At 35.4% G+C, this 22355-nt stretch overlaps 2 protein-coding genes and 1 long non-coding RNA gene across 3 annotated transcripts; all 3 read right to left on the reverse strand.

The window, feature by feature from the left end:
- Positions 1 to 8027: 8027 nt before the first annotated feature.
- On the reverse strand, positions 8028 to 10043 carry LOC133669985 (ras-related protein RABA1f-like). The gene is made up of 2 exons (XM_062090360.1): positions 9581 to 10043; positions 8028 to 8775 (listed from the first exon to the last, which is right to left on the reverse strand). The coding sequence occupies exons 1-2, from the start codon at positions 9799 to 9801 to the stop codon at positions 8346 to 8348; spliced, it is 651 nt and encodes a 216-aa protein (XP_061946344.1). The 5' UTR covers positions 9802 to 10043; the 3' UTR covers positions 8028 to 8345.
- Positions 10044 to 11619: 1576 nt separating this feature from the next.
- Positions 11620 to 22012, reverse strand: LOC133669874 (uncharacterized). Its single transcript, XM_062090200.1, has 19 exons — positions 21595 to 22012; positions 21280 to 21354; positions 20935 to 21085; positions 20635 to 20703; positions 20361 to 20533; positions 19277 to 19414; positions 18524 to 18649; positions 17726 to 17824; positions 16458 to 16578; positions 16212 to 16275; positions 16033 to 16087; positions 15831 to 15955; positions 15260 to 15333; positions 14484 to 14533; positions 13709 to 13795; positions 13171 to 13221; positions 13015 to 13098; positions 12227 to 12277; positions 11620 to 11933 (listed from the first exon to the last, which is right to left on the reverse strand). Exons 1-19 carry the CDS (start codon positions 21889 to 21891, stop codon positions 11850 to 11852), a joined length of 1974 nt encoding a protein of 657 aa, XP_061946184.1. The 5' UTR covers positions 21892 to 22012; the 3' UTR covers positions 11620 to 11849.
- Positions 14760 to 15249, reverse strand: LOC133669876 (uncharacterized). Its single transcript, XR_009833981.1, has 2 exons — positions 14923 to 15249; positions 14760 to 14797 (listed from the first exon to the last, which is right to left on the reverse strand). It is a non-coding gene; the product is annotated as an uncharacterized LOC133669876 (long non-coding RNA).
- Positions 22013 to 22355: the final 343 nt, after the last annotated feature.

The raw sequence follows: 22355 nt of genomic DNA on the forward strand, positions 1-22355 counted from the left end.
AATCCATTGCAAGATTAATGGAAGCCTTGTCTGGGATGTATGAGAAGCCATCAACAAATAATAAAGTGCACTTGATGAAAAAGTTCGACTTAAAGATGATAGAAGGCATATCTGTTACACAACACCTCAACAACTTTAATACCATCAGAAATCAATTGTCATCTGTTGAGATTGAGTTTGATGATGAGATTTATGCACTCATTTTGCTAGCTTCACTTCCAAGCAGTTGGGAATGTATGAAATAGTCGTGAGTAACTTAGCCGGAAAATCCAAACTAAAATATGATGACATCCGAGATTTGATTTTGGCTGAAGAAATGCGTAGAAAAGACATCGGTTAAAATTCAGGTTCAGCTCTCAACATCAACACTCAAGGGAGGAGACATGATAGAGGCTTATCTAGAGGTAGATCAAAATCAAGATACAGAAAAGCAAGTTTGGACCCAGAAAGCAAGTTGAATGTTGGAATTGTGGCAAACCTGGTCATTACATGAGGAGGTGCACAAAACTAAAAAAAACCTGAGGTTGACTCTGCGAACGCTACCACTAATAAGGTACAAGATGCTTTGATTATTGCTGTACAAAGTCCAATTGATGATTGGATTCTTGATTCTAGTGCTTCATTTCACTGTACACCACACCATAAAATGATGCAAAACTATGTTGTTGGAGATCACGGTGTAGTCTATCTGGCTAATGGACAATCAATAGATATTGTGGGTATAGGATATGTGCAAATCAAGACGGTGAATGGATTTATATGGAACTTACAAAATGTAAGACATGTTATTGAATTAAAGAAGAAACTGATCTCCAGTGGACAACTTGACGATAGTGGTCATTCAATCTTTTTTTTGGAGGTATGTGGAAAATATCAAAGGGAGTAATGGTTTTGGCTTGTGGAAAGAAAATCGGCACCTTGTATATAACTACAAGATTTACAGACAACATTACCTCTATTGAAGCAAAAAAATCAGGCACAACTATGGTACTGTAGACTCGATCATATGAGTCAAAGGGGATGAAGATACTTCAGTCAAAGGGAAAGCTGTCAAAGTTAAAAAAATGTTGATCTAGACATTTGTGAAAGTTGTATTTCTGAAAAACAGAAGAAACTCAGTTTTTTAAAGGTTGGCAAGACCTTATGATCAAGAAAGCTAGAACTGGTACACACAGACTTATGGAAACCTTCTCCAGTGGCATCTCTTGGAGGTTCTCGGTATTATGTGACTTTCATTGATGATTTCAGCAGGAAGGTATGGGTCTCCTTTCTGAAAAATAAATTTGATGTGTTTGAAACATTCAAGAAATTAAAGGCTATGGTTGAGACTGAATCAGGTTTGAAGTTGAAATGATTGAGATCTGATAATGGAGGAGAATACATTGATGGAGGTTTTAAAGAGTATTATGCTATCAACGGTATCAGAATGGAAAAGACCGTTTCAGGCACACCACAACAGAATGGCATTGCTGAACGGATGAACAGGATCATCAATAAACGAGCTAGAAGCATGAGGTTGCATTCAGGGTTATCTCATACATTTTGGGCTGATGCAGTTCATACTACAGTTTACTTAATCAACCGTGGACCATCATTTCCTTTGGAATTGAGATTGCCCAAAGAAGTGAAGTACAACTCTCTCATTTAAAGGTTTTTGGGTGTGTTTCCTATGTTTATGTAGATAGTGATGCTCGCAACAAGCCAGATGCCAAATCCAAGAAATTTTTCTTCATTAGCTATGGGGATGAAGAATTTGGATTTCGGTTCTAGGATGATCAGAATAGAAAGATTGTCAGAAGCAGGAACGTGATCTTCAATGAGAAAGTTTTGTAAAAAGACAAATCAAGGGTAGAAACAGATATGGCTGATTCAAATACAAGTCCATAAAAATCTGAATTCATAAGATTAGAAGGGCTTTCTGATGTTACCGAGCAGAACAAAAATCAAGAGCCTTTACAATGAGATCCAAGTACATTTGTACTCACTACTACACTACACAGGAAGATACGGATCGAAGTGAACCTATGGTTTATGTTCGTAGGTCCTCAAGAACTGTAAAACCCCCACAACAGTTAACACTTCTTCTGAATTATATTTTGTTGACAGATGGTGGTGAACCACAAACTTATAAAGAATCATTACAAGATGAAAACTCAAGCAAGTGTGAGTTAGCCATGAAGGATGAGATGAACTCTTTGTTGAAGAACAAGACCTGGGAGCTAACGATACTACCTGAAGGAAAGAAAGCTTTGCAAAACAAGTGGGTTTATAGAGTAAAGACTGAGCATGGTGGAAGCAAATGGTTCAAGGTAAGACTTGTTGTATAAGGGTTTCAACAAAAGAAAATGATTGATGAGATATTTTCTCCAATTATGAAGCTCACAACAATCAGAGTTGTTCTGGGTATAATAGCTGCAGAAAATTTACATCTTGAACAACTAGATATAAAAACAACATTTTTTCATGGTGACTTGGAGAAAGACATTTATATGCAACAACCAGAGGGGGTTTGCAATACAAGGAAAGGAGAACCAAGTCTGCAAGCTAAAGAAAAACCTATACGATTTGAAGCAAGCTCCAAGAAGTTTGACAACTTCATGGGTATATCTTTGTCTCTGATAATTCTCATGCCAAGTATTTGTTTAGTAGCTCCTAAATCCTTTATTTCGAACTGTTTTGACAACTGTTGTTTCAACTTGTCAATCTCCTCAATGCTGGATCCTGTAATCAACATATCATCCACATATAATAGTAGAATGATGTAAGAGTTGTCAAAATGTTTCACATAACAACATGATCAGCTTGACATCTTGTGTACCCCGAACTACCCATGAAGTTGTCGAACTTCTTGGAACTTGCTTCAAATTATATAGGTTTTTCTTTAGCTAGCAGACTTAGTTCTTCTTTCCTTGTATTGCAAACCCCTCTGGTTGTTGCATATAAATGTTTTTCTCCAAGTCACCATGAAGAAATGTTGTTTTTACATCTAGTTGTTCACGATGTAAATTTTCTGCAGCTATTATCCCCAGAACAACTCTGATTGTTATGGGTTTCATAATTGGAGAAAATATCTCAGAGTAGTCAATCCCTTTCTTTTGTTGAAACCCTTATACAACAAGTCTTGCCTTGAACTGTTTGCTTCCACCATGCTCAGTCTTTACTCTGTAAACCCACTTGTTTTGCAAAGCTTTCTTTCCTTCAGGTAGTGTCGTTAGCTCCCAGGTCTTGTTCTTCAACAAAGAGTTCATCTCATCCTTCATGGCTAACTCACACTTGCTTGAGTTTTCATCTTGTAATGATTCTTTATAAGTTTGTGGTTCACCACCATCTGTCAGCAAAATATAATTCAGAAGAAGTGTTAACTGTTGTGAGGGTTTTACAGTTCTTGAGGACCTACGAACATAAACCATAGGTTCACTTCGATCCGTATCTTCCTGTGTAGTGTAGTAGTGAGTACAAATGTACTTGGATCTCATTGTAAAGGCTCTTGATTTTTGTTCTGCTCGGTAACATTAGAAAGCCCTTCTAATCTTATGAATTCAGATTTTTATGGACTTGTATTTGAATCAGCCATATCTGTTTCTACCCTTGATTTGTCTTTTTACAAAACTTTCTCATTGAAGATCACGTTCCTTCTTCTGACAATCTTTCTATTCTAATCATCCTAGAACCGAAATCCAAATTCTTCATCTCCATAGCTAATGAAGAAACATTTCTTGGAATTGGCATCTAGCTTATTGCGAACCACTATCTATATGAACATAGAAACAGACCCAAAAACCTTTAGATGAGAGAGTTGTACTTCACTTCCTTGGGCAATCTCAATTCCAAAGGAAATGATGGTCCACGGTTGATTAAGTAAACTGCAGTATGAACTGCATCAGCCTAAAATGTATGAGGTAACCCTAAATGCAACCTCATGCTTCTAGCTCGTTTATTGATGATCCTGTTCATCCGTTCAGCAATGCCATTCTGTTCTGGTGTGCCTGAAACGGTCTTTTCCATTCTGATACCGTTGACAACATAATACTCTTTAAAACCTCCATCAATGTATTCTCCTCCATTATCAAATCTCAATCATTTCAACTTCAAACCTGATTCAGTCTCAACCATAGCCTTTAATTTCTTGAATGTTTCAAACACATCAAATTTATTTTTCAGAAAGGAGACTCATACCTTCCTGCTGAAATCATCAATGAAAGTCACATAATACCGAGAACCTCCAAGAAATGCCATTGGAGAAGGTTTCCATAAGTCTGTGTGTACCAGTTCTAGCTTTCTTGATCATAAGGTCTTGCCAACCTTTAAAAAACTGAGTTTCTTCTGTTTTTCAGAAATACAACTTTCACAAATGTTTAGATCAACATTTTTTTAACTTTTGGCAGCTTTCCCTTTGACTGAAGTATCTTCATCCCCTTTTGACTCATATGATCGAGTCTACAGTACCATAGTTGTGCCTGATTTTTTTGCTTCAATAGAGGTAATGTTGTATGTAAATCTTGTAGTTATATACAAGGTGCCGATTTTCTTTCCACAAGCCAAAACCATTACTCCCTTTGATATTTTCCACATACCTCCAAAAAAAAGATTGAATGACCACTATCGTCAAGTTGTCCACTGGAGATCAATTTCTTCTTTAATTCAGGAACATGTCTTACATTTTGTAAGTTCCATATAAATCCATTCACCGTCTTGATTTGCACATATCCTATACCCACAATATCTATTGATTGTCCATTAGCCAGATAGACTACACCGTGATCTCCAGCAACATAGTTTTGCATCATTCCATGGTGTGGTGTACAGTGAAATGAAGCACTAGAATCAAGAATCCAATCATCAATTGGACTTTGTACAGCAATAATCAAAGCATCTTGTACCTTATTAGTGGTAGCGTTCGCAGAGTCAACCTCAGGTTTTTTTTAGTTTTGTGCACCTCCTCATGTAATGACCAGGCTTGCCACAATTCCAACATTCAACTTGCTTTCTGGGTCCAAACTTGCTTTTTCTGTATCTTGATTTTGATCTACCTCTAGATAAGCCTCTATCATGTCTCCTCCCTCGAGTGTTGATGTTGAGAGCTGAACCTGAATTTTAACCGATATCTTTTCTACACATTTCTTCAGCCAAAATCAAATCTCAGATGTCATCATATTTTAGTTTGGATTTTCCGGCTAAGTTACTCACGACTATTTCATACATTCCCAACTGCTTGGAAGTGAAGCTAGCAAAATGAGTGCATAAATCTCATCATCAAACTCAATCTCAACAGATGACAATTGATTTCTGATGGTATTAAAGTTATTGAGGTGTTGTGTAACAGAGATGCCTTCTATCATCTTTAAGTCGAACAACTTTTTCATCAAGTGCACTTTATTATTTGTTGATGGCTTCTCATACATCCCAGACAAGACTTCCATTAATCTTGCGATGGATTTTTCTTTTGTAACGTTGTGAGCAACTCTTCTAGATAAGGATAGCTGGATAATGCCCAAAACTTGTCTATCAAGAATTAGCCATTTTTCGTCTTGCATATTCTCTGGTTTGCTCCCCAACAGAGGAAGATGAAGTTTCCTCCCATATAGATAGTTTTCAATTTACATTTTCTAATATCCAAAATCTGTCCCATCAAATATTTCAATTCCAACAACTTTTATTTCATCTGTCATTTTTAATAATTTTAGAATTTGAATCTGCTGAATCTGATTTCATAGTTGTGTCCAGAATGGCAAAAAATATTGGAAACGACTCTGAAATCACCTAAATCGGATTTTGGATGGCTCATATCTGATCAATCAACTTCTGGACCAATCGACGGTGTAAATGAGGTCGCGTGTCAGATGAAACTGTATCTGCGCCACACTAGATCAAAACCCAACAGATGACATGGCGTTGATGATGTATCCTCCACGTAAGCAAACCGGGCCCACCTTTGATGGCGTGGCTCAATTGTTCGTCATTATCGCTGACGTGGATTGGTGGCTGGTCAGGTGATATGGCGAATGACTGTGCGAAATGGTTGTGCTAGTTGATGACGTGGCGAGTCAACCCAGTTCAGTTACGAGTAACTGGGTGAAGATGGAGCGTGGAACGCGTACGGCGCATCTGTGCGCATGAGTAGTCCTGACGTCGGCGCGTGTAGGCATACAGCACGTCAGTTCTTCGCTGGAGTTTCATCAATGGATTTATCTCGTCTTCCCCTACACGATGGTATGTTCAAAAACACGTTTTGAGAACTTTGATTTCAGGGTTTGGATCAAACACCCCCTCTTTTCAAGAACAAGCTCTGATACCAGTTAGGAAATTCCAAAAATCAAACACATAAATTTACGTGGTTCGGCAACTTGCCTACTCCACGGAGCTACTGATTTGTATTAAATAATCTTTGATACAATACAAACAAGGAGGAGGAGAAAAACTCCTCTACTTAACTCAACTCACTCTAGCTCTCTCTATCTTCTTCACTCTCTTACATTCTCAACTCTTTATTGAGTCGATTTATAGACCAAGCTGAGAGCAATGGCCATAAATCACGGCAGGATTTATGCCACCATTTATGCCTTAAATTGAGCCTCCACCTTGTGCTAAGTGGAGATGAGTTGTTCTCACTAGTATATAGTGAAGGTGGGGCATTGTTTGTCTCCATTTTACTATCAAATACATGGTTAAGATTCCATACGCCTCAACTATCGGCTCTTTAATGTATGATATGGTCTGTACCAGACCAGATATTGCCTATGCAGTGGGAGTTGTAAGTCAATATATGAGCAATCCTTGAAAGCAGGAGGCGGTAAAATGGATCATGAGGTACTTAAGAAGTTTCTTGAAAACTTGTTTTAGTTTCACAACTGGTGGCTTGAAACTTGAAGGGTTTGTAGACACTGATCGAACAGGAGATGTTGATAACAGAAAGAGCACTACAGGATATGTATATACTCTAGGATGTACTGCTGTTTCTTGGAGTTCTACATTGCAAAAGATCGTCGCTCTTTCAACAACAGAAGCTAAATATGTTGTAGTCTCATAATCTGCAAAAAAAGATATTATGGTTGCAGAGTTTCCTGAAAGAACTAGGCAAGATGAATGGAAATTGTACTCTATATTACGACACTCAGAGTGCAATCTTCCTTGCTAAGAATCTAGCATTTCACTCCAGGACCAAGCACATTCAGATCAAATATCACTTCATCTGACAATTGTTGGACGATGAACAACTAATACTAGAAAAGGTCTGTGGAAGCAAGAATCCAGCTAACATGTTAACCAAAGGAGTTACACTTGATAAACTGAAATTATGTAAAACTACAATTGGTCTTCAAGGATAAAAGATAATTTTATTATTTATCTCCAAGTGAGAGATTGTTAATAAAATGGAGACAAACAATGCCTCACCTCCACTATATGCTAGCGAGAACAACTCATCTCCACTTAGCACAAGGTGGTGGCTCCATTTAAGGTATAAATGGTGGCATAAATCCTGCCGTGATTTATAGCTCTTGCTCCTAGCTTGGTCTATAAATAGACTTAATAAAGAGCTGAGAATGTAAGATAGTGAAGAAGATAGAGAGAGCTAGAGTGAGATGAGTTGAGTAGAAAATTTTTCCTCTTTGTTTGTATTGTATCAAAGATTAGTTAATACAAATCAGTAGCTCTGTAGAGTAGGCAAGTTACCGAACCACGTAAATTTATGTGTGTTTGATTTCTAGAATTTCCTAACACTTATGACATAAAGAGGTCATCATGGATTGTAATATGTAGACAGAATGCAGGCAATCCTTGAAACGTTAATATTCCGGAAAGTAATTGCAGCAACCCAGAAAAATCATGAAAGAATGCTGATCTTTCATTTGGACAATAGCCACTGCATAGCAAGGCTAAAAGAATAACTTCTCTGACCTTTCAATTTCCTAAATGTTAAAGGACAAGCTTGGTGACAGCTTTGGTGTGGTGGAAGTCAATGGTGTAAAATAATAAATCAAGAATTGATCAATCAATCAAGTTGAGCAATTACCTTAACAGCTTCCAAATTCAAGCAATAAATTTGAATCTAAACTAGAGGGTTGAAACTGTCTACAAATTACAACAACACTCCAAGGAACAAACTTAAAAAAGAATAATCAGAAAAAGGAATGGCAATCAAATGCGAAAGCCTCTTGGATCCATACCCCCTTCTTAAGCTTTCTCTCGACTTCAACAAGTTTGCTTGTCTCTAGGCAAGCAATTGGACTACAACTATCCATCTGAACATTCTTGTTGTCTAAAAGGCGACTTCAAATAATAAAAAAGCAAATTATAAAATAGGAGAAAATATTACCACCAATACCTCCTTTCTTCATCTATTCTGACTATGCGGAGCAGCATCCAACCTTTTTCACAGCTGATACATCATCTTTGCCAACATTAATAGTCTGTCCCTTGGGCAAGGCTGCAGGGTCATCCCCAACATCAAGAGCCTTCCGGCTGACTACATGATAAATCTGAGTGAGCACTTCTGTGAAAGCATTTTCAACATTCAAGGACTCCAGGGCAGAGGTCTCCATGAAAAAAGTGTTCTCTCTCTCAGCAAATGCAGTGGCATCCTCAGTAGTAACTGCACGCAAGTGACGCAAATCTGCCTTGTTTCCCACAAGCATAATCACGATGTTGGATTCGGTGTGATCACGAAGCTCCTTTAGCCATCTCTCCACGTTCTCAAAAGTGACATGTCGAGTGACATCGTAGACAAGCAAGGCACCAACGGCTCCTCGATAATATGCACTAGTAATTGCACGGTATCTGTATCAATGAATACAAAATACAATGAAAACTGCCTTCCTTATTATATAATGAGTGGAAATAATACACACACACACACACACACACACACACTTCCATTCTCTCCCTTTCTTTCTACTTGTGTCAACACAACTCATACAAGAGCAGATTGGATCACACTCCATCTCTCAAAATGATGTTTTTATCTCCTAGGGTGGATGCAAAATGAAGATAGAAAATAAACACAGAGATCAGACGAAAACACTGGACTATCATATTTCTTGTTCTCACTTTAGTCTTTTACAAATCCAAAAATGAAAACTAGCAGCAACTCAAAAACAGCTATTTGTTATCAAAGGTGCAAACCTTTGATCTCTTCCTCAGCAAATTCTAAATCTCCAAATAGACCAATTCAGGTCATTTCAGGTCCTAACATTTTTGGCATGGGAATCCCATTTTGATCTTATTTTCCATAACGTACATTTTACATTCATGCAAAAACAAAAAAAAAAATACAGATTAAGAAGGCCATTAACTACTCTACAACTACAACCAGAGCATATCATAACGAACTTGATCTCAAGTAACCAATAAAATGCACATTATGGCAATCTACTAACACCCTTTACCATCTTCAATATGCAAAAACACTAAGGTATCAAAAACCCAAATCAGAAAAGAAAGAAAAAACAAAACTTTATAGCATAAACCGCTTAAAGGCATACAGATCTGATAAACTCAAATGCAGATTTCACAAAACAAGACAAAACCCGTGTTAGAAAACTAGAAAGATCCATGATTTGAGATTAAGAAAAAAAGATTAGACCTTTCTTGGCCAGCAGTGTCCCAAATCTGAGCCTTGACAACTTTATCATCAACATGGATACTACGTGTGGCAAATTCAACACCAATAGTGGATTTGGATTCCAAACTGAATTCATTTTTCGTAAATCTTGACAAAAGATTGGATTTTCCAACACCAGAATCACCTATTAACACTACCTTGAATAGATAATCATAGTCATCATCAGCCCTGTAAGCACCCATCTGCTTCGCTAAATTTCTTGTTTTTGTTATATGGGATGGGAAAGGAAAGGAAATGGAGAGTAATAAAGGTTTGGTCTTGTGTTGTTGGGTTATATGTGGATCTGTGTTGTAGAGTTTTTGAATTTTAAAATGTTGAACATTCTTTGCTTTTTCTTTGAGGGAGCGAGGGAGGGAGCTTCTTGTGTGTTTTGCATAGAACAATGGTGTTAGATACGAGAGCGAGAGAGAGAGAGAGACTCAAAGCTTTATCAATCAAATATTAAGGTTGAATTTTTTTCTTTTTATTTTATTTAACTTTAATTATAATAATTTTTTTATTTCAGATTTATTTAAAAATATAATAATTATTATTTTTTAAAGTATTTTACTTGAAAATATATTAAAATAATAATTTTTATTTAAAAAAATTATTTTTGATATCAACACATCAAAACAATCTAAAAATCTAAAAATATTAATTTAAAATAAAAAAATAAAAAATTTTAATTTTTTTAAAAACGTTTTTGAAATACAAAAAGAAAGAAACTCTTAAAACAAGTTTAATATTGTTGTAATAATTACTTTTTATTTGAAAATATACCAAAATAATATATATATATATATATATATTATTTTTAAAATTTTATTTTTAACATTAATGCATCAAAATAATGTGGAAAAATAAAAAAAAAATATTTTTTATTTTTTTAAAAAAATTAAAATAAAAAAACAAATTGTCTCTAACTATAAATTCACATGACAACATAGTTAACATTAAAATGGAAAAAAGTTTCATTAACTAATAACTAGTTACTGTTACTATATATTAAAATTATTTTCATAAATTTTCTTTTGGTTTTTACCATGAAATGGAATATACAAAAACAAAAACAAAAACAAAATTATTTTCTTTCCATTTCTTTTGGAATAATAAATATGAAGGATAAAGTCACTTATCAATTATACTCGAGTTTTCAAATAAAATAACTCCACCATAAAAGAGTCTTGAAATTATAATGATTTTCAAAAAATAAAAATAAAAATCAAATGTAAATTTTTCCCATTATATTTAATATCTCACAAGCAACCCGTGTTCATCAGAGTCATGCCTTCCTGTTAAAATATTTTTAAAATTTAAAAATATATAAAAAAAATCATCAAATTAATAATAAAAAAATAAAAAGAAAATCTGAGGGCATATAATATTCTCTCTTAAAAGTTGATTCAAAAGAGACAGCGTCGTAAGATGAACAGTAAAATATAAAAAAATAGTTCTTTATAACATTGTTTCTGATTTCTATGCATTCATTAATTTTATTTATTTATTTATAATTAATTTTCTTCTCTGGTCAATTTTTGAAAGTTCTTGAGAAAATTTACAATTCACCTTAAATTAACCACTTGGCTTCGAGCCTTCTAGATATTTGAAAAGGTATAGCACAAAATGGCAGAATCAATCAACATAGAGTACGAACATGGATTTATTTAATCACACCAAAAAAATAAAAAATAAAAAAGGTGTACACAGAAAGGTCGTTAGTTTTCCATTAATTGAAAATCCCATTACTAAATTGATTTCCGATCGTGTTCTCCATTATGAATTTTAAATTTCTTAATCATGTTCAACGGTTCAATTTTCAACTTTTCTTTGGGGATCACACTTCCAGATGAAAATCTGATGTGAACACCAAAGTGGGATGTTGACAACATTGTTTGTCGTTGTCGTTTTCCGTTTCTTTCAGCATGTAACGTTCATGTTTTTCCATCTCTACAAGGCATATATCTAGAAGATGATTTCAAAGATTGGTCCTTGTACAGTAGTAGAAAATTCTTGGAAACTTCGAAAAATGCTCCCCCGTTAGATTAACCTTTAGCTTGGAAACAGCAGTAGCAGCGGATTCTTCAGTACATACCAATATGATGAATTTATCAGACATTATTGTTTCAAAACCAAAAACACAAGATCCCCTGTATTATTTGTCAGTTTGGTATTTTCTAGAGTTACCTATATAGAGGCAGACAAAAAAACGAGTACAACAGGTAACAGCTTCTGGTGCACTCGATAGATTTCACTCCTTCAGCCTTTTACTCATGGTTTTACGCTTGTTAACTTCCAGGTATCTTTTTCTCAACCGGATGGTCTTAGGTGTGACCTGCATGGGCAAAGATTGTATCAGACACGTTATGGAAAAAGGTTCACTGCCATATGAAAATATACAGGGCCTAAAATATGCAGCTAAGCAGCATGTGAAGGAGCTCGCGGTAGCAGAATTCAAGAGGAAAATGGATACGAAGTTCTGAACCATTTCTTAAGAACCATGAGTTATATGCAAACCAAGTGTAAGCCTGGGGTCTGATATTCGAGACCAGAAACAATCAGAGCAAAAAGTTACCCCTGTGACCATGTTAACTAAGAATGGAAAAGAGAATATTAAGAGAAATGTACCTCAATAAGCTCATCGGAAGCTACATAACCAATGGCTTCTTCAAGCGTCATCTGCACAAAATTGTTTTGTGATGTTAATAATCACGTATAGATCTGGGAAGTTCTAATTCATAGCATGCAAAAAGCTGCCTAAGCTGTCTACAGCCCTTCACTTTTAATGGACATTTCTTGTTCAAGAGCTTAATAGAAAGTGTCAAGACTGCTTCCAAAGTGTTGTCAGAGTTAAAATTGAAACTGTTAAACTCAACAGAAAAGCATCAAAGTAGGTTTTCACACGTATGGTACTTGTTTTCTAGAACAGGTTCCATAAAAATGATGTCTATTTGTGGTGTCCTAGTAAGATCCTTCACTCCCATCCAGATGCACTTTCAATTTGTGCTTGAAAACTTTACTGTTATCTCTAAAACCTGTAAAAATTAAAAAATTCAAGTAGGTCTTCATACATATGGTCCTAAAATCCCAAGACAAGTGCTATAGAACTGATATACTATCTGTGTAAAGTTCTTGTAAAACCCTTTTGCTCCTGTCCAAATGCATTACAGTTAGTGCATGTTTGAGGAAAAAGAGTTAAGAATCACTTGAACAGTAACTCTTCATGTTTTTTTTTCCAGGTTTTTTTTTCTTATTTTTTAAATTTTCCAACAATTCTTCATCTTTTCTCATTTTGTTTGTTTACTTGGGCGTGACACTTGTGCACAACCTGGATACCTGGATTATTCCTTCAGTGATTTCTAATTGTTCACTTCCTAACCATGAAGAAGAAGAAGAATTAGTTTCCAAATGCATACCAAGCGAGGTGGAGAAAGTTTCACATTCTCATCCTTGCCAGCAGCACGCATGTTGCTAAGTTCCTTTGCCCTAACCGGGTTGACCTGTTTAAGGAAAAACAATTTAGTATCATTGAACAGTAAATGAATAACATGGGAAATATAAATCCTTCTTACATCAAGATCTGTATCCCTTGAATGTTCGCCCACAATCATGCCATCATATGTCTGCAAAATAAAGGATATGAAAGTAAGCAGATACGCTTATACCTTTGAAAACAACTTTTAGCCAGTAAATGGCCATTGTCCTAGGATAACCAACCAGCCCAAAACTGCACAGTGAATGAATTATGATATAATCAACTTTTTCATGACTCGTGCATTCCATGTCAATCCCACTTGTGCCTGGAGCAATGACAAGATGGTAAAGCGTTGATAGCATGAAAAATGGTTCATGAGAGAGATATCCTATCTATATTATTAACGGAATGTTTTGAGAGCACCTATTTTCAAAGGAGTACTGCGTAGTTATTATGAATTAGGACTTAAAGAAAGAGTAATCTTAACAGAAATTAAATTTCTCTATGCATGTCTAACATGAGGAAGCATGGGAAAAATGTAAAAGCATTTCTTCACTAGTTTCAGAAAAACACAGATTCAACAGTCAGAAAGATAAACAAACAGGAAGGTGTTTTCATTTTTGTAAGAAAACAACCTCCATCCCAGGAGTAACAAAGAGTATTCCACGAGGTTCTAGACTCGTTAATGCATAGGCTGTAATAGCACCATAACCCATCGATACCTGTTCAATCAAGCAACCAAAATTAAATCAGGTCCACAACAGAAAAATAGTAGTAAAAAAAAAACACACAACTTCTTACTTCAATGACAAGCGCAAAGCATACAAATGGGTATTGAAAAGCTCATTCCAGTGATGTATCAATACAGGGCACAAGAAACAGGATATAAGCAAGTGACGTAAGACCATTCAATGAAATTACTCCGTAAGTCACCAGGATCTAGCGAGTGGATGTTAAAAAAAAAAAAAAAAAACACTAGGGAGTGTGTGTGTGTGTGGGGGGGGGGGGGGGGGTTGTAAATGACTAGCCAATAATCCCATCTTCATAAACAAGTCGGACCAATAGGGTCTACAGGAAAAATCAATGTCAAGGGTTATTTATAAGAAAAGGAGTAACAAGTACAAATAAAGCCACTAATGCTGAATAACACCAATTTATATGCATAAACATGGAGTATGCACAAACAAGGAGGTTGCTAATGCTCACTCAACAAGGTGATTGATTGCCACCTAGCTAGCAAGTTCCCCAACACTATAAGAGTGTTCACATAAACATATAATGCCCCATGTAGTAGTAATGAGGAGAACCTCGATTGAATCATAAAACATTAGAGAAAAAGATCTCCACTCAATTATGATAACAGTTTGGCTATTATACAATTTCAAACAAAAAGGAATGAGGAAGACATACCAATACTCCCTTTCTAACATTTCCAAGTGGGCCCCGATGTTTTGCATAGGCTGCAGTTAGCAAAATTAGCAAAATAAACCACATGAGCACCGTACAATAGAAGAGTAAATAAAAAAAGCTTAAGCAAAATATTGGGATATGGGGAAAATTTAAAATACTGCAGGCAAATTAAGCATTTAGTTCTCAGGAATTTTCTTCCAGTGCTCACAATTTAGATAGAGATTAATGCTAGATGGGGAAAAACTTTTTAACTGTGTTCGAGTCAGATCTTGCACATTTTGGATGAATAGGAAGGCTGTTGAAAGTTGCAAGTTCTGCCATTTCTGAATCACATCAGTGAGTGTAATAGATGTATGGCAGCACCCACATTATGGATGTATTACACATGAAATCATTAGCATTTCTCTTGGATCAAAAACAATTCAATAAGTTAACATACTTGCTCTGAGGTGGCATTGAATGAGATTTGTGAGATCCCTGGCAACAGCCTGTTGCCAAAACAAGCCAACCTAACTCTAGAAAGATTTGAAAATTTCCCCCACATTTGTATAGCTGGACAATGGACAGCCATGAGCATAGACAATGATTACAAGTGAAACCTCCCAAACTAGAATTTGTGGACTATATTTATGGGAGGCCAGCACAGATAAACTAGAACCAGAGTCAGGTAAGAAAAAAAAATTGCCACATCAATTAGGGATCCAATTACATCACACTAGGGATAAAACAATTTCCAAGAAAAAAGACAAGGAAACAGAATCTCAAGTAGAGCATACTCAGGAAAGCACGATGCATAAATCCAGTTCCACGTGTGTCACTGCTGAACACACTTCTGTAACCAACCAGGCCTCTGCAGAACACAATGAAAGAAAAACACAGATGTTGTACAATTAGTGGCTTGATATAGTTCATAGTTGAATCAAGTATTCAGCAACTCCTTCTGTAAAAAAAGGCCCTCAATAACTCCAAATAGTAGCTTATATTACAAGTCACTAGGCCCATGATATCGAAAGGATAACATAATTGAATCATGCCATGTGCTCAAGCAACCAATGATTGAACTTATGTGAGAATGTTAAAGCACACAACATATAAACTCAAGCATGGGGTATTTCAAACAAGCGCAAAATATGAACTTATGGGACAAAAATTAATAAACTTCAGAAAAAATGTATCCAAGTTCCAAGGGGCGCTAGAAGCTAAGTTGCTCATATTTGTACGTATGCATATATACCTACAATGAAATGCATAATGTGCAGAAAGAAAGTATAACCACAAAAAAAAAAACCATTATTCATAATGTGTCCAAAAAATAAATGCTCTCATGCAGACAAGTTATACACTGACCTTGATGGACAAGTCAAGGACAATCTAGTCCTGCCAACATGCCCAGGAACAGGACCCATATCGAGAACCTCAGCTCGTCTATGAGATAAAGCTTCCATTATTAACCCCACATGCTCTTCATTTATCTGAAATAAAATCATACGTGAAAATCTCACAAATCTTGTGAAAGGAAACCATTACACATATAATTTTGAATTCTTACCTCAATGGTCACTTCTTCAATTGGTTCAAGCTTCTCCTTATTCTCAGTTTTATACCTGATTCAACAAAGTAAATTGTCCAAAATATATAAGAAAAGGGACATCACCTGGTTATGGTCCCCCCTATAGCAATGGAAATTAGATTGCAATAGTTGGTGCCTCATTTAACAATCAAACTCACATGACTCTAGGAGGTGAAACGGACAGCTCAAATCCTTCACGTCTCATATTCTCAATCAAGATCCCTGTAAAGCATAAACATCTGAAGTTCAGAACCACGTTCAACAGATATTACACTTCATGCTATCAGAAATTTGTGACACATGAAAATGAAACTGATGTCATTGTAAACCTTAGTACTGTGAATTTTTTATGCTTAATATGAAATAAAATAGCACCACACAATTTAGTGTCAAGAAGAACAAACCAAGTTGAAGTTCTCCTCTTCCCTGAACCTCATATGACTCTCCAATGCCAGGAAGCACATTAATGGCAAGATTAGTTTCAGCTTCAGCCATTAACCGATCACCGATTTTCCCTCCAGTCAGCTAAAAACATATAAGAAACACAGAAGTAAAGAAGTACACAATTACTTCTTGTGCAGTGGATAACATTGAAACATAAATTGATGTCAAGCAAAACAATATGGAATCAACATGACATCTTGTATGTTAAAAAAAATTCAACAGGGAAAACTATGATGATGGCATTATTGATGACACTCTCGTAGTGCCATGACAAGTAACATTATGAAATTCCTTCTAATATCTTCCAAAGAAAAATCTAAAGAGATAGAAAAGGGCTTTTTCGGTTCGGTTCGGTTTTTATCAAATAAAGTAACCAAACCGGTTTTTTTTTCAAAAAAAAACTGAAACTGGTTCAAATCGATTGGTTTCGGTTCGTTTATTTTAGAACAAAAACCGGGTTTTTTCGGCTTGGCTCAACTTTTTCAATTTGGCTTGGTTTTTTTCCAGTTTGACTCGGTTTCTTTCGGTTTGGCTCGAGTTTTTTTGGGTTAGGGTTAAGTTCGGTTCGGTTTTTTCGATTTCAAGCTTATAAAACCGAAAGCCAATTGGTTGGTTTTTTTAAAATTCTAATCGGTTTTTTTTCACGGTTTGGTTTTTTCAGTTATTTTTTTTCTGGTTTTCTCGGTTTAATCAACTTTTCGGTTTTTTTGCTCACCCCTAAAAAAGGCTTGAGGATGGGAAAGAGCAAGGGATAACATCTTGGATACTCTTTTGAGCATCACTCCATTTGACATGTTCTAATTTATGTGCATTTTTTTCTTTAGTGGGACAACAGGGGAAAAAGCTGTGTTAGATTGAAGAAGATACATGAATGCAACAAGTCTTCATTGTTAGAAGTACATGAGATGCTAATCCTTTATACCTATCAAGAAATCAAGTCTCCTATCAGAAAAAAGTCCAAAACAAAAAGATCTTTATCTGCCTATTTGTCAGAAAATAAGCAAATAAGCATGCTTCGCAAACAGGAAATTGATTTGTCAATCTACTTCCCCAAAGTGGCTTTAAAATCCCGAGAAGTTCATATAAGAAAAATCCAAAGAAGACAATCCACAATTAATTAAAATATATAAAATTCATTTTCAAGTGTGATTCTCCACCTTATACGCGATATACATATTGATTTACAGACATTACACATTATGACAGAAAAGAAAAGTGAAAGACTTACATGGGTTCCATCTCGACCAGCAAGAGGGGAGTCATTGACACCAAAAGTCATAGAAATGGTCGGAGGATCTAGCTCAACAGTTGGCAATGCAGTCATAACCTAGCAGATATCATCATGACTAATTTAGATTAAACCCAACTGTTAGCCTTTTAATTGGCATGGTACTTATAAAATATCATCATTGTTTCATATAAAGAAAAAATCAGATCATGCTGAATTCAAGAAAAGTACGATAAATCACTTAAATTCAGGGGCAAAGACCATACAGATTAAAAGGCATACAAAAGCCTAAATGATGGATGATCAGATAAGTATTAGCATTTATTATAGTAGTTAGTTAGGGATTTAGTTTCCATATCTACTTAGTAATTCTATTAGGTTTTCCTTTTCTTTTTTTCTTTTTGTTTGGGTGCCTATAAATAAAAACCCAACCAGACATTCAGTTTGATTGTTGAACATTGAATAAAATAAACTTGAGTTTCTTCGAGAGAATCAGTTCTCTTTGTTTTGGTGATCTTATTGGTGGTTCTACACAAAAGGTGCTCACGATGATGGACATAATACTGTAACTAAAGCATGAATGAAAGAAAGCCTTGGCAATCATTTCAATTTGTCATACATAAGGTAGTAGCTTATGCTATTTGAAAGAAAAGAAGTAAACAATAATCTGCTAACATGCAGCCATGAGCAGGTATGTAATCAAGAATTCTGTGCTAAAACAAAGTGGTATGTATTCAGTTATTTTTCCAAACAAATAAATGGCAAAGCACCCCACTGACACTGTGCATAGCAGTATACCTCCACATTAGCTACTGTGTGGCCTATTACTGGACTAGCCATCCCAGCCATTGATATTATATCACCAGCTCCAGCGCTATCAATCAGAGCCATGCTTGTACCCTTCTTTTTCATTAGCTTTGTAACCTACAAGATAAAAGATGAAAGTTACAAATTATCACAATCGCTAAACAGCGCAATCATAGCATTGCTACAGTAAGTTATGGCATATTACATAAAACTGGTAATCATCTTAAAATACAAGTCTGAAGAATTAAGTATCCAACCTGAGCTATTTAAGTAATGTTATGTTCGGAACCAATGCCAGCCATGCATTTTTCAGCATAACTAGTTTACCAGATTTCATGATTTCAATGGAGTTGAATAAAAGTTCTTAATGATGCTAGTGGCGTTTGTCACTGGGTGGTAAGAAAAAAAGAGAGTTACAAAAAAGAGAGATGCAAGTACTTGGGGTTGCTGAAACTTAATAACAGTTGGAATGGAATCAGAAATGGATAGACAAGAAAATCTTTACTAGAATTTATAAAAAATGAGTCCAAATATTGAGCATTGAAGCTTTTCTGTAACCACCCAAAAAGTGAAACTTTTCTTTGGGTTAAAAGGAAATGAAACTTTTTGTTCAGATCCAATGACAGGCTGAACTGAAGAAATAAATAGCTACTGCATGAAGCTTCACGAACTATCTATATAGTTAACTTTTAATTATTTAAGAACAAGGCATTTCTTCAAAAGCATTTAAAATTAGAAACAAACCTTTCCTTCTTCAATTTTTGTAACCCCAGAATCTGTGCTCCGTAGTCCATGAATTCTGTCTCCAACACGAACAACTCCAGAAAAAACACGCCCAGTTAAGATTCTTCCAAGATAAAAATCTTTTTCCATCATGGAAACCTGAAACGCAAATCTAGTTTATTAATTGAGAACATGAAAAGAACCCAAATATTTAGGGGGGGGGGGGGGGGGCAACACTATAATGAGTTTGGGGAAAATGGCAACAAGATCTTTTTCTTTTCAAATGTAAGGAACAATGTGTATCCTGGATTCTTATCTAACAGGCTTTACTTCCTAGTAATCTAAACAATTTTGAAATATCCACAGTGCATCATTCCCTTTGAAAGATGTTGAATAATCCCAAGACTCCAGATTCATGCTAGGTTTATCTATCTATTTCCTTTTTTCCTCGTTCTTCATTTTTCTTGCAGCTTCAGCTAGTTATATTGTGTACAGCTATCATCCTAATCACTTCTATTCACTTATTAACAAATTGCAATGCTGTATGATTTCACCAAGGCCATCCAAATTCTAAAATAGATTCCAGCATCAGGGCTATCCTAAATCTGCTCTTAGTTTCACATAATACATACGGAGAAATACCATCAACTATGTCTCTTGCTTATGCTTAATAGTTATTTTGTGTACAACTATCATCCTAATCACTTCTATTCACTTATTAACAAGTGGCAATGCTGTATGATTTCACCTAGGCCATCCAAATTCTAACATAGATTCCAGCGTCAGGGCTATCCTAAATCTGCTCTTAGTTTCAATTAATACATACAGAGAAATACCATCAACTATGTCTCTTGCTTATGCTAAATAGTGTATGATGGGTGGGACAGGATGTAGGTTTGGATATTTGAACAAGAGAAGAAAAGTAATATGAAAATAAAACTAAATTCCTATGATACAATATGCACACAAACACGAGTGTGCATATAAGATACATACATGCAGGTCAAGGCCAAAAGAAGAAATGCACAAGTGCACACAAGCATACATGCAGACATGCCACATTCAGGTGTTCAATTTAATGCATCTATTAGTGATGAACACCAACCAGCATCTGAAAAGGGGCATCAAGGTTAGCTGTTGGTGGAGGAACATGTCTTATGATGGCATCAAGCAATTCTGACATATTCTTCACATCAGCGGGAGGATCTTTGGTGAAGGAGGAGGATGCCCATCCTTCTTTAGCAGAAGCATAAAGAACAGGAAAATCCAACTGCTCCTCTAAAGCAAAAGGAAGTTATTAAATTGAGAGTTCATTCCACTGTATCAATCAAGATGGTGAAAAAATCATTTAAGTTTTCAGTTTCCCATTTTTCTTTCACCTGTAGCTCCAAGATTTGCAAACAGATCGAATACTAAGCTCTCAACTTCATTGCACCTCTCCTCAGAAACTGCACAAATGAGGACCAATAACACGAGAATCCATTTGCTAGTTTGAAGGTTTTGTATAAAAAAACACAAAAGGATCAACACTGTGTGTAAGCAATAGATAAGCAGCTTGAAAGTTTAAGTTTGCTTCTGATTCCCTATTTAAAATCTCCCATTACATGATGGAGAGATCATGCAACAGCAAAACAATCAACTTTTCATAAAATGAAATCTTAAAAAGAATTCAATCTAACCTGCAGGTCGATCTACTTTGTTCAAAAGTAGAATAGGACGTAGACCATACTTCAAGGCTTTAGCAAGAACAAATTTTGTCTGTGCAAGTGGACCTTCACCCGCATCTACAACTAAAATTGCTCCTTCAACCATCCCAACAACCCGCTCAACCTATTATCATCAAAACTTATGAATATGTAAAATACAATACACATGAAAAATAGCATAATTGACTTCTAAAATAAAATCAATCCTTCTACAACAACATTGCACAACCACTTCAGCCAGTAGACTGGGAATTCTATTGTATTTAACTCCTGAGACCCTAACAATAGTCCTAAAAATAAAACCAAAAGAAAGCATACCTCTCCACCAAAATCAGCATGTCCCGGTGTATCGACCATGTTTAGCTCATTCTCCTTCCATGAAATTGCTGTAACCTGCAAACAACAATTCCTTCATCAGAAACAAACATCAAATACGAAAGACTTCCACTTCACTGACAGTTCAAAACTAGAGGTACCTAACAAGCATAAAACTAAACAAATTGCATAAATCTTATTACATAGACAAAAATACTGAAGAAAAATATCTCCAAAAAAGGATTTTTCTGAAAATAAAAATGTTACTGAAAGAAAATACTGAATTGGGTAACAATTAAAAACAAAAAAATGAGTGACCTTTGAAGCTATAGTGATTCCTCTCTCACGTTCAAGGCTTATAGAATCCATGGCTCTCTCATGGGGTATATCAGCTCCACACTGCCTCAGCAACCGATCCATTAATGTTGTCTTCCCATGATCGACATGAGCTATGACAGCAACATTTCTTAGTCTACTTGGATCCAAGGATGGATTTGGTGCTGTAGTGGCAGAGGTTGCGGAGGCGGTGGAGAGGAAGCGGGGGAAAAGGGTGGCGCGCGGGGAAAAGGGTTTTCTGGTGGTGGACCAGAGAGAACGGAGGAGTGGAGCTACCATTTGTTTGAGAAGTAAAGAGAGAAAAAAATGGTAAAACAGACACCGAGGTTTTGGTGATGTCTTCGGTGTTTGAGATGTGGTTCTATGTAGGGTTTAAGAGTTACTTGGGATTTTTTTTTCCAGGATTTTGAGACATGAAAGGGTTTTGGAGTCCGGTTATTATTATTTTTTTTAACCACATCAACTTTTTTTTTTTTCATTCAAGTCTTATTTTTTTTAATCTTTTTTTCATTGGATATTTTTACTTTTTATTTAATAATTATAGTGTGATTTTATAAAATTAATATTTTTTAAATTATAAAATAATATTTATAATTATGAATACACTAAAAGAATAAAAAACAATAAAAATATAACATAAGAGAAATATATAATCTTTGCAATAGTTACTCATAATATTTTTTTAATTTTTAATTTTTTTATCACTTGATTTGTTTATTCTTAATTTAATACTTTCATATTAA

The sequence above is a fragment of the Populus nigra genome, chromosome 12 (genome assembly GCF_951802175.1).
Source record: "Populus nigra chromosome 12, ddPopNigr1.1, whole genome shotgun sequence".
Lineage (NCBI taxonomy): Eukaryota > Viridiplantae > Streptophyta > Magnoliopsida > Malpighiales > Salicaceae > Populus > Populus nigra.